This window comes from Dendrobates tinctorius, unplaced genomic scaffold (assembly GCF_039654945.1).
Source record: "Dendrobates tinctorius isolate UK_male_01 unplaced genomic scaffold, ASM3965494v1 ptg000095l, whole genome shotgun sequence".
Taxonomy (NCBI): domain Eukaryota; kingdom Metazoa; phylum Chordata; class Amphibia; order Anura; family Dendrobatidae; genus Dendrobates; species Dendrobates tinctorius.
The window spans coordinates 467584-481426 of NW_027361763.1; the positions used below are offsets into that span (position 1 = coordinate 467584).

The 13843-nt window shown below is 42.5% G+C and overlaps 1 gene segment (V, D, J or C); it reads right to left on the bottom strand.

The window, feature by feature from the left end:
• LOC141098739 (Ig kappa chain V region Mem5-like) overlaps positions 1-13546 on the bottom strand; it is a 377268-nt gene extending 363722 nt beyond the window's left edge. Inside the window, 1 exon segment of the V gene segment in view lies at positions 13234-13546. Within this exon segment, the coding sequence occupies positions 13234-13514 (281 nt within the window).
• Between the last annotated feature and the right edge of the window lie 297 nt (positions 13547-13843).

Genomic DNA, 13843 nt, shown 5'->3' on the forward strand with positions numbered 1-13843 from the left:
CAGTTTTAATCCCTTAATGACCAAGTCAACTTTTACAATTCTGACCACTGTCTTTTTATGAAGTTATAGCTCTGGACGCTTCAACGGATCCCACTGATTCTGAGAATTATTTTTCGTGACGTATAGTACTTCATATAAGGGGTTAAGGGCTGCTCACGGGAAATCTTGGTGCTTTGAAGAAAAAAGTATAAAAAAACCCGAAAACTTCTGTACTCAGACAGAAAATGTATTATTCATAAGAAAGTTAGAGGCAAAAAAACAAAAATACCTAAAGGGACCTTGTGGATACAGATATACTTCCACAACATTGCGGCATAAATATGCCTTTTTCAAGCAAAATCTGTAAAGCGAGGGGTTTCTGGGGAGCAGGACACCTTGTTTGCTCGTGACTTACAACTTCATGTTCGTGGTAAAATTTCTTTGATATGACTTGCGTTTATTTATGAAAAAAAATGGAAATTTGACAATAATTTTGAAAATTTTGCAATTTTCAAACTTTTAATTTTTGTATCCTTAAATCAGAGAGTGGTTTCACACAAAATAGCTAATAAATAACATTTCTCACACGTCTTCTTTACATCAGCACAATTTTGGAAACATGATTTTTTTTTGTTAGAACGTTATAAGGGTTAAAAGTTGACCAGCGATTTCTCATTTTTCCAACAAAATTTACAAAACCATTTCTTTAAGGACCACCTCACGTTTGAAGTGAGTTTGGGGGAGTCAATATAACAGAAAATACCCCAAAGTTACACCATTCTGAAAACTTCACCCCTCAAGGTGCGCAAAACCACATTCAAGAAGTGTATTAACCCTTCAGGTGCTTCACGAAAACTAAAGCAATGTGGCAAGAAAAAAATGAACATTTTACTTTTTTCACAAAAAAATTTAATTTGGAACCAAATTTTTTATTTTCTCAAGGGTATCAGGAGAAAATGGACCACAAAGTTTGTTGTGCAATTTCTCCTGAGTATGTCAATACCCCATATGTGGGGAAAAGCCACTGTTTGGGAGCATGGCAGGGCTCAGAAGGGAGGGAGCACCGTTTGATTGTTTGAGCACAAAATTTGCTGAAATCAATGGGTGCGCCATGTCGCTTTTGGAGACCCTCTAACGTACTTAAACAGTGGAACTTCCCAATTCTAAGTCAAACCTTAACCCCAACACACCCCTATCCATAATCCCATCCCTAACCATAACCTTAACCGCAACCCTAACCCTAGCCCAATCCTAACCCTAGCTCTAGCCCCAACCCAAACCTTAAAGGAAATAAATACATTTTTTTTGTTATACTGTATTATTTTTACCTAACTAAGCGGATGATAAAGGGGGGATTGATTTACTATTTTTTTATTTTGATCACTGTGATAGAGTCTATCACAGTGATCAAAATTTACCTATAGGAAAAATTTCCTATGGTTGCAGAGTGCCGGCCGGCAGATCTTGGCGGGCGCACTGTTAATGCGCCCGCCATTTTTTTTCTGGAAGAAGATGCCACAAGCCTGGGGGACTTCACTGGAGGATACAGGAGGATACAGGAGGGTACAGGAGGGTACAGGGACAAAGGAGGTACCTGGGGGGAGGAATGGGGAACCCCAAGTCTTAATTAAATGGGAAATCAGACTTTTTTTAAGGTCGCCGTTATTCCCCCAGTAGCCAGTAGCTGAGACCCCGGAGAATTTCCGACTCTGGGGGCACTATACACTTATTTCTCAGTGCCATTAACCCCTTAATGTCTATGGACGTGCACAATCCATCATGGCAGGAGGAAACCTTCAGCACCATGACGGACTCTGCACGTCCTGCCTTTGAACTGTTACTGCGTGTAAACACGGAGTTTCAGTTCAGTGCCGATAGCTGTCTATGACAGCTGAGAAGCACAGGAAGGGGGGCAGGGATCCTTGCACTCCGTCCCTGCTCCCACAGCGCTGTGATTGGTTGGTCAATCTGTCAGACCAAACACAGCAGTGATCAGCAAGAGAAGCTGACATTTGAGCTTCTCCTTGTCTGATCAGTGTAGGAGCCCAGCACTGCAGTGGCTGAGCGTCCTGCATTGACAGCTAGGAGCAGGGGGCCCCCACTGCCCCTGGCTGTTAACCCCCTCACTGCTGCGATCGAGCGTGATCGCAGTGTTCAGAGGAGGAGGCAGAGGGTAAGGGGCTCCCTCTGCCTCAGGTCGGCGTCCCTGCGAAGTAATCGCGGGGCCTGACCTGTGCCATGATGACCCGGAGGTGTCATGACAACCTCAGGGTCATTTACCTACAGAGAGCTGGTGAGATCATGCTCACAGCATGGTGTCAGCAGCTCTCAGCATTTGTATAATGCATTACAATGCTGGAGCATTGTAATGTATTATACTGAAAGTGAAAGTCCCATAAAGGGACAAGGTAAAAAAACAAACATTTTTAAAAAAAATATGTAAAAAAATTATTAAAAAATAATATAAAAAATTCCCTAAAAAATCCCCTAAAAATTACACATTTTTATGTAAAAAAATAAAACCAACAAAAAAAATACACGTTTGGTATCACCACATCCGTAAAAATCCCATGTATAAAAGTATCACCCTAGTTAACCCGTTCAGTGAACGCCGTTAAAAAAAAAACACAAAAAAGGAGCAAATTATACTTTTTCCAAGCAGTATCATCATACCGCTTGGAAAAAGTGCAATAACACGCGATCAAAAAGACGCATATAAATAAACATGGTACCGCTGAAAACGTCATCTTGTCCCGCAAAAAACAAGCCACGATACAGCATCATCAGCAATAAAATAAAAAAGTTATAGCTCGCAGAATAAAGCGATGCAAAAATATTTTTTCTATAAAAGTTTTTATCGTGTAAAAAACACCAAAACATAAAAAAACGATATAAATGTGGTATCGCTGTAATCGTAGTGACCCAAAGAATAAAGCTGCCATACTAATTTTACCACATGCAGAAAGGAGGGGGGGAAGCCTTCCTAAATTGCTGGTTTTTGTTCATTCAAAAAATGAACAGAAAAATCAGAATAGAAAGCGATCAAAAAACGTTATGTGCCCGAAAATGGTACCAATAAAAATGTCAGCTCTTCCCGCAAACATCAAGCCTGCACGTGACCCTGTTGGCCGAAATATGGAAAAATTATAGCTCATTGAAGATCATGTGGAAAAAATATGATTTTTTAATTTTACGGCTCTACGTTATAACCTTCTGTGTAGCCCTTGGGGGTTCAAAGTGCTCAACACACATTTAGATAAGTTCCTTGGGGGGTCTAGTTTCCAAAATGGGGTCACTTATGAGGGGTTTCCACTGTTTAGGCACATCAGGGGCTCTCCAAACGCGACATGGCGTCCGCTCTCGATTCCAGCCAATTTGACATTCAAAATCTCAAATGATGCTCCTTCCCTTCTGAGCACTGCTGTGCGCCTAAAGAGTGCTCTTCCTCCACACATGGGGTATCGGTGTACTCAGGAGAAATTGCACAACAAATATTGTGGATCATTTTCTCCTGATACCCTTGACAAAATAAAAAATTTTGGGAAAAAAGTTAAATGTTCCTTTTTTCCTTCCACATTGCTTCAATTCTTTTGAAGTACCTAAACGGTTAATAAACTTCTTGAATGTGGTTTTGAACACCTTGAGGGGTGCAGTTTTTAGAATGGTGTCACTTTTGGGTATTTTCTGTTATATTGACCCCCCAAACTCACTTCAAATGTGAGGTGGTCCCTAAAAAAAATGGGTTTGTAAATTTTGTTGGAAAAATGAGAAATCGCTGGTCAACTTCTAACCCTTATAACTTCCTAAGAAAAAAAAATTTTGGTTCCAAATTTGTGCTGATGTAAAGTAGACATGAGGGAAATGTTATTTATTAACTATTTTTTGTGACATATGACTCTGATTTAAGGGCATAAAAATTAAAAGTTTGAAAATTGCAAAATTTAAAAAATTTTCGCCATATTTCCATTTTTTTCATAAATAAACGCAAGTCATAGCGAAGAAATTTTACCACTATCATGAAGTGCAATGTGTCACGAAAAAACATTCTCAGAATCATCAGGATACGTTGAAGCATTCCAGAGTTATAACCACATAAAGTGACAGTGGTCCGATTTCAAAATTAAGGCCTGGTCTTTAACCTACAAAATGGCTTGGTCGTTAAGGGGTTAAACAGCGTTCAATTGAACAGAAAAGAGATTTTCTGGATATATAGACTAAATACCCTCAAACCGAATGGAATAAACGAAATCTCGGAAGTTTTTCTTTAAAACGCAATTAAATCAATATTTTTCGTTTACATCAATTTTGTTTTAACATACTCCAATATTGTGTTTTAAAAGTTTTTTTTTATCATATTTTTACTTTTAGGCTGGAGTCACACACAACCATTAAAAAATCAGTCCCATTTTAACGGTACGAAATCACACAAAGGTATCTTAACCAGTGATCCGTTTTTGATGCGATTTTTCTACATTGATGCGATTTTAATCGCATGTAAGGATCCGTTTCACATCCGTCTGCCGATTTTTTTATCTGATCATTCCAAAATTGACAAATAACGGTTTTGAGGCCTGAAACCCATTGAAAAAATCTTCCCGCCCTATATTTATGGCCTCTCCAACAGGTGTGAGGCTGCTACCTTTGACATACAGTCACTGCTTGAATTTGGTTAGCTCTGCTTTGTGCTAAACATGACAGACAGGCTGACTTTTAACACCACTGAGCGTGTTCTTTTCTATTGGGTTTTATCCCGACGTTTTGGTGAGCAATACCCTGTGATTGTGGATCCGAGGAGGCGTAGGCGAATGTGGGTCCATCCCCTTTTGCTCCGAAGGATATCTAAAGGCCATTTCCACCGTCTCTATACATCTCTGCGTAGTCATCCGGAGAAGTTCTATCAATATTGTCAGATGAGCCTTGCTACCTTTGATATTTTGCTGGAGATTGTGCGCCCTGGGATCACGTTTCAGAACACGAGGATGCGCAAAGCTATTTCTGCAGAGGAGCGTCTACTCCTCACCTTACGGTATGTCTCAAACCAATATGTTGATGATGTGTGAAGCTGCATATTTATGTAACACACCTTGATTCTTATTTTGTATTGCCCTGTAATCTTAAATGATGTTGAAAACATTTAACAAAACAAATTTTATGCTTGTGGCTTACGGAACCAAGCCATGGCATGTAATGTAATGTTCATCATGCCTACTATAGACTTCCTCAACTTTAAATGTTTTATAAACTGTATCTGTTGTTTGTTGGGCTGTGTACTCAATGTTGTTTTTTGTCCTTTTTTTTAGGTTCCTTTCAACTGGCCTCTCATATGCTGGTCTGCATTTAGAATTTTTAATTGGGAAATCCACAATCTCTGGCATTGTATGGTCTACATGCTCCGAAATCTGGACCAGACTCCATCATGTGGTAATGCCGGAGCCCAAAATGCCTGACTGGTTGCGTATCTCCCGTGGATTTGAGGACACGTGCCAGTTTCCACAATGTATTGGAGCCCTAGATGGGAAGCACATCCGTTTGCGTAAGACGCTGAACTCAGGGTCCCAATTCTATAATTATAAACAATATTTTTCTGTGGTATTGTTGACTTTGGTTGACACTCACTACAGGTTTATAATTGTAGATATTGGGGCCAATGGAAGAACTGGAGACTCCAGAGTCTTCAATTCCTCCATTATGGGTCGGCGGCTGCGTAATAATGAGCTTGACCTACCAACACCACGTCAGCTTCCCAACTCAAATCTGGAACCCGTGCCTTATGTTATTGTAGCAGATGAGGCTTTCCCATTGAGCAGACATGTCATGAGGCCATATCCACGACGAACCCTTGACCACCGGCGTAGAATATTTAACTATCGCCTATCACGTGCTCGGCGACTGGTGGAGTGTGCCTTTGGCATTCTTACGGCCAAATGGAGGGTCCTACAGTCCGCAATTCAGTTGAGTGAAGCTAATGTCAATGAAGTTATTAAAGCCTGTGTTGTCCTACATAACTTCACAAGAATACATGACTGCCCCTCATATGATGATGCTGAAGTGGACTCTGCTAATGTGTCTAGGCCTACCCACCCCGTCGTCCAATTTCCGGACTCAAAGTACGTGATGTGTTAACAAATCATTTCCTAACACCTCAGGGTGCAACTCCATGGCAAGATGATGCCTTATCTATGTAGTGGTTTGGTAGTGTTGTGTTCTTATAAAGATTGTTTGCTTCACCTTTTTGTGTAAATTTTTTAACCAGTACTTGTTAACCAGTTACTATATCTATCTAACACATTACCAAACATGTACGTGCATGAACAGACACACATAGTGAATGTTAACAAGTTTATTACTTGGTTTTTTTGGCTTATTTCCGTACCAAATAACCATAGTACAGCACATTAGTATTAAACATTACAAGCAAAAAATAAAACATGATGTAGAATACACAAAAACTATCAACAAGGTAAAAAGGAAAACCTACAAGTGATGGTAGGTTGGGGGTGGTGAAGGTGGGGGCCTATTTGTACATTTGGCCTTGGTTGCTGGCCCACATCTCTGTCCCCCTGTGCACTGGCAGCTGGCTGTGGCATCTGTTGCATCCTACCAGGATCAATTTGTTGGTTTTGGTAGGGGTAATTGGCATATTGTTGTGGGTAGTCCTGGTAGGGCTGCCCAAATTGCCCATATCCCCCAATATGTCCATGTCTAACGTATCCATGTTGTGGCCAACCACCAACATTGGGTAAGTTAAAGTGGCCATATTGGGCATGTGCGCCCTGGCCCATATATTGGACCTGTAGAGCCACATTCGGGATGTGTGCAGGCTGAGGTGGAGGTGTTGGGACCCGTGGAGGAGGAGGAGCAGGTTCCAAGGGTGGTTGACTTGTCACATCAAGTCCAACCAGCCTATCAATCTGATTCTCATCTGACAGCTGCCACCTTTCAAGAAACTGAAAGACACTGCGGGGATTATTGGGTCGTGTGCTGGCATCCAAAACAATTTGGAGAGCCTCTCTCGTAAGCAGCCTGTACCCACGGGGAATTGCCCTCAAATACTGTGCCAGACAGCGCCCATAAGCCTCCTCTCCATCATCATGAGCAGCTGTCGACAAGTAGTCCAATACCCCTCGGCCAACCTGCATCCTTGTTCCCAAAGCTGCTCCTTCTCTCCTGCGCCTGCCTCGTCGGGGTAGGGCAGAAGGCTGTGGCGAGGTCTCCAGTGGCATGGTGGGGCTGCTATTGTTTCCCCGGTCACCAGGCTGTGATGGCTGGCAAACTGCTTCTGGTGGTGGTGTTGCTCTCGGTAGTCCTGCAGATGGGCCGGAGCCTGCAGCAACATCCGACTCAGGATCATTCATCACCTCAGAGTCGGAACCCATCTCCCTCTCTGTGAGGTTTGACTCGGTGCTACAATGGGAAAAATAACATCAAGTAAATTGTGCATACAGAATATACAAAGTACTACATTAAACCATGTACTTACGGTCTCAGCTCCATCACAGGAGCCAGGAAATGTAGGTGGTCGTAATAGAGGTATTTCCTCTTGGTGGTTCCGGCCGCTCCATTGCGGGACCTCAGCTGTCTCTCCCTCCTATATGTGTCCCTGCAGCTGCGCCAACGCCTTGTCACATCAGTCACTACAATGTGAACAAAAACACAGGATTTTGTTTCAACACACATTTGGCTATGGTATCAAGGGTTAATCTATGCTTAGGCACACATTTTACAAATGATATGATTTATCTTCCTGATGAGTCCACACCAATACCAAAAAAAAAAAAAGGTTGAGGCCTACTACAAAGGACCTTTGAAACAACATAATTGCTACCAAAATTTAAATAATCCTGTGGTAATAATGCGAACATTTATGAGGTTTTTATTACTAAAACACTAGTTATATAGTGGCTAAGATACGGGCCCAAAAAAAAACAAGATTGCTGCATTTGGAGGCAGAACAATTATCTAAATAATTCAAATTTTGTAACAACAAAATCTTCATGGTGCCACCAGTCAGGGAGTTGGAATGTAGATGTTAATATGGGGGAAAAAAAAGGCGAAGTAATTAATTACTGATATCTGAGCCATGACGACACTTATTGGGCCTTACATTGAGCAGATTAGATTTGGGGATTTGATTATGGGTACACATTTTTTCACTTACTAATTTGGTCCTGCTCCACACGTGGTCTTGCCGCACATCCAGGAAACATCTGGCCACAGATTCTTGTCCACGCTGCCTCCCTACGTCTGCGGTCAGCATAGTGGGGATCTTTCTGGTCCCATAGTTCTGGCCTCTCCTGGACCAGAACTATCAGCATTTCCACATTCACTGGCGTGGACATGATGGTGGACTCCGTGGAGGCGTTCTTCCTGGTTTTTTTTATGCTGCAAGAGAAATTTGCATACCCAAGCTTCCTGGCCATGCCTCCTGTTCTTTCCTGTTGTCCAGGAGAAGTCTTGCGATTTAATCGCAAGTCACACGTGTGGTGCGTTTTCCATGCGATTTTTTCTCGCCCCCATAGACTTGCATTGTCGAATCCGATCCGAAAATTGGTGACAATCGCAGCATGCTGCGATTGTCTCGGTCAGAGGATCGGATGCGATAAAAAATCACGTGATGTGAGCAGCCCCATAGAATAACATTGGGATGAATGCAATGCGATTTTTTATCGCATTGCATTCGTCCGTTTTAATCGCTAGTGTGACCCCAGCCTTACTGTAATTTTTCAGGTGCGACATTTTTATTATACATAATGTACTTTCTTTTTACATTTTTATTAACAAAATGTTGTGTATTGATTTCATTGTGTGTATTTGTCAAGATGTGTGATCAGTCTTCATTGTTGTCAAATCCTTCTTAAAAGTGTCAACATTGGGGTTGAGAATATCAATTGCTCCATTTCTTTTTTTCTTCTTTTCCTGCTGAATGCGGGAAGCGATCTTGGTCTCTCATGTGAATGCTGAATCAGTTCTCTGTGGGTCCTGTTCCTTCACCAAGCGCTATTTGTTATTTCCGATGTCCGAGGAAATAAATGAATTGACAGACACATACATTTCTTATAAAAAGATTAATTCATTTATTTACAAAGAATTTTATAAGTATTTTATAAATATATTTGCCATTTGTATTTTATTCATGTTTTATATACATATCTTCAATCCCCCTTTTTTTCCTTTCCTCCTCCAAGACATCTTCTTGTCTGGTGTGACGGTATGGGCGTTGGACTGTGGCTCCTTCTCCTTGCTTTTTCTGCGGCGTGAGTTCGCTTTTCATATTTTTACCATTTTTTTCCTTTTTTCTGCTTTTTAATATCTTTTTCTGTGAAATAAATAAAGGAACAATTGATTTTATCAACTAAAGATAAATCATTATGATATTCTCACGATATTTGATCTGTTTGAACTTTGACTTTTGCGCTGTATCACATGTTACCATTGGCGCCAATTTTCAAACTGTGGATGTATAAAACTAGCGACAGCTCTATCTACTCATATATGTCATCCCCTGAGGAAGAAGTGTTATGGACTTCGAAACGCGTTGGGAAATAAAAGGTTAATCTATCTACGTAACCTGGATTTGATATTCTGTCTAGCAGCGCACATAAGTCCAAGAATTTTATTCTATAAAGGAATCTGTCAGCACATTTCATATATGGGTGTAGTGGTGCAGCTCTACAGGCTCTCTTACCCCAATAACAATGAAACTTTTATGCAGAGATCCGATGTGCCAGTCAGGAGAGATCTAGTGCAGAGGCCATATGCAAATCAGGAGGGAAGAGCATTGGGGGCGTGTTACTGCACTCAGAATTCTTTTTCCACGCCCCAATTAACTTCCTCCCTGATTTGCATATTGCTTCCATGCTTGAATTCCCATGACTAGAGGAAAAACACCGTATGCATTACTTCAGAAGGTGCACAAGTAGGTCACCTAGTGGACACCGCGTCACTGATGACTGCACGCTGGCACCCCTACCCACATAGGTATAAGTGCAATATATCCTCCATGCCCAGAGCCACATGCACAGCTACTTCCATTTAAAATGACCAAGCTTTTACGTCAAATCATCACTCTGGACGTGATCATCCTTTTACTTGCAGTAGCTACTGATGAAGGCCGTTTAAGGCCGAAACGTCTAATATTTTGGCTGCATTAAAAACTACAAAAAATATTCTAGAAGTTGATTTCCCATGACTGGCACAATGGATCTCTAAAAAAAGATGTCATTATTGGGGGTTAGACTCCTCTCCTGCCGTACCACTATCTACATATGTACCAACCTGCTGACAGGCTCCCTATACGGCTGTGTGACCTGGCCATTATGGGTCTCCCACAACCTACAATAGTGGGGTCACATATGTACGGCACAATCCCCCCAGCTCTCTCTGCCCATCACTCACATGCCCAGGAGGTGATGGGTCCCCCTTCATGTGATGATTGGGGGATTCCTCCATTACTTACATCACACTCATCTGTTTATGGAGACGCCGCACGTTCTCACATTCTCAGTCCCCATATAACGAGTATTAATCCCAGTTACAGACGTCTCATCGTTCTCTCCTTATATTGCTGCGTTATATATTTAGGATAGAAAGTTCAGTAAAAACAGGAACAATTCTCATGTTTCCTGATGTTTGTAGTTGGACGCTGTTCACATGCTGCACAATAAAGCGTCATCTTCAATCTGTGGATCAGCGCGATTACAGCAACAGCAAATGTAGAGATTCTGATTTGTGATTATTACTTTTATATCATAAAATCACTGAGCGAAAAGTAGGAGAAGCTGTTTCTCATCAGCTCGCTCCGCTGTCCGGCCACATTCAGAGTTTCTCCTCCGGTGCAGATTGGGATTGCTTTTAAAAAAGCAGTTTGCGGAGCAGTGGGTAAACAGCAATGCAGGAATGTCAGGAAGCCTTAGAAGGCAGCCCAATAACCAACACCACTGATACACTACTATATAGCCTCCCCTTGCACTGCACACACAGTGACTGGTGTGTTGTACAGGCCAAATCGCTAGCAGCAGAAGCAATTTTTTTTTCTTCTCAGCAGGACAAAAAAAAAAATTGGGATTGCTTTTAAAAAAGCAGTTTGCGGAGCAGTGGAAAAACAGCAATGCAGGAATGTCAGGAAGCCTTAGAAGGCAGCCCAACAACCAACACCACTGATACACCACTATATAGCCTCCCCTTGCACTTCACACACAGTGACTGGTGTGTTGTGCAGGCCAAATCGCTAGCAGCAGAAGCAGTTTTTTTGTCTTCTTCCCTGCCTAAGGCTCTCCCTACAGAATCAGCAACAACCTCTCCCTATACTGAGATCGGCAGAAGTAAGATGGCGGTCGGCGTGCACGCCCTTTTATACCCCCTGTGACACCCACCAAAGCAAGCCAATCACTTGCATGCCCTTCTGAAAGATGGTGGTGACCCCTGCCTATGTCATCACGTTGCCCACAGTGTCCGTGGATCCTGATTGGCTGAAAAAGAGCGCAAAACAAACTTTTGAAACGCGACTTTGGCGCGTAAGTCGCCAACCTCGTGGCCGACCTCATCCTAGGGTCGGGTTTCGTTTCATGAAACCCGACTTTGCCAAAAGTCGGCGACTTTTGAAATTTTTCGACCCGTTTCGCTCAACTCTAATAATAAATCATTATTTTTTGCTTTGTTTTTTATTTTTATTTTTTAAGGGGTTCACTAAAGGGGTTAACTAATGGGACAGTTTTATAGGGCAGGTCGTAACGGACACGGCGATACCTAATATGTGTACTTTTATTGTTTTTTTTATTTCCAAAATATGAATTTATTGGGGAATATTTTTTTTTTTTCTAATTTATTTGGCGATTTTTTAAAAATTATTTTAACACTTTTTTTTTTTTTACTTTATTACATAGTCCCAGGTGGGACATCACTGTCCTGTGACAGATCGCTGATCTGTCACATCACAGATCACTGTGACAGATCAGCAATCTGTCACAGGCAATGTGCAGGTTTCCTCCTTGCCTGCGCTTTGCAGGGAAAGAGACCCCCACAGCAGCGCTGCACATTGCGCTGCCGTGGGGGGCTCAGGGAAGCACGGAGGGAGCCCCCTCCCTGCCGATGCTTCCCTTTAACCCCCGGTACACCGTGATCATGTTTGATCACTGTGTGCAAGGGGTTAACGTGTCGGGGGCGGTCCGTGACCGCCCCTGACAAATTGTGCCGGGTGTCAGCTATGATAATTAGCTGACACCCGGCCACGATTAGAGGCGCTCACCACGTGGGCGCCGCTGATCGCGGTAGACGTACTATCCCGTCCATGGGCACAGGGGCCTGGGTCCCATGGACGGTATAGTACGTCTCATGTCAGAAAGGGGTTAAAAACTACAAAAAATATTTTAAAAGTTGATTTCCCATGACTGGCACAATGGATCTCTAAAAAAAGATATCATTATTGGGGGTTAGGCTCCTCTACTGCCGTACCACTATCTACATATGTACCAACCTGCTGACAGGCTCCCTATACAGCTGTGTGACCTGGCCATTATGAGCCTCCCATAACCTACAATAGTGGGGTCACATATGTATGGAATCCCCCCAGCTCTCTCTGCCCATCACTCACACGCCCAGGAGGTGATGGGTTCCCCCTTCATGTGATGATTGGGGGATTCCTCCATCACTTACATCTCACTCATCCGTCTATGGAGACGCCGCACGTTCTCACATTCTCAGTCCCCATATAACGAGTATTAATCCCAGTTACAGACGTCTCATCGTTCTCTCCTTATATTGCTCTGTTATATATTTAGGATAGAAAGTTCAGTAAAAACAGGAACAATTCTCATGTTTCCTGATGTTTGCAGATGGACGCTGTTCACATGCTGCACAATAAAGCGTCATCTTCATTCTGTGGATCAGTGCGATTACAGCAACAGCAAATGTAGAGATTCTGATTTGTGATTATTACTTTTATATCATAAAATCACTGAGCGTAAAGTAGGAGAAGCTGTTTCTCATCAGCTCGCTCCGCTGTCCGGCCACATTCAGAGTTTCTCCTCCGGTGCAGATGTTCCTATAGTCTGTAATCATTATGTCAGCGCTGGTTTATACCTGACTGGTTTATACAATGATCTGTACAGAAAGAATCTATTCCCAGAGGAAGAAGAGAAGACAGAAATCATCACTGAGCGCTCTGCTAATTCTCTGCACCTTCCTCTACACAACATTGTAATACAGCGACATCATGGGGGATGAGGAGGAGGTTTTTGTACGGCTCTGTATCACTGTGTGAGAGGAGTGCTCTGATACTGCTGACAGTAATAATCTGCTGCATCGTCCTCTGTGGCTCCTCGGACTGTAAGAGTGAAAGCAGTTCCAGATCCAGATCCAGTGAACCGGTCTGGGACTCCTGTATATCGGGTGGTTGCAGCATAGATAAGAAGCTTTGGTCGTTCTCCTGATTTCTGTTGGTACCAGGCTAAATAGTTGCTTATACCAGCACTGGCCGTACATGAGATGGTGACTGTATCTCCGGGGGACACAGAGATATAATCTGGAGTCTGGGTCATCACAATCTCTCCAGAGGATCCTAAGGATTAGAAGAGACAGATTCATTACTGATAAATGTCAGGATCTTCCTAGAAATCCTGATCTGATGAGGGATCCACTGTAGAGATTTCTCTACACACAATCATGGAAGGATCCGAATCTCTCACCCTGAATAGAGATGAAGATCACAGCCAGCAGATAACTGCGAGAAACCATCCTGATGTGTCTGGAGCGTCAGAGAGAAACTATAAGATGAGACAATCTGTACAATGAGATCTATATAGAGAGTGACGGGGGACACAGGAGACCCCCAGAGACTGTGTATGGAAATACTGGGGACATGTAAATT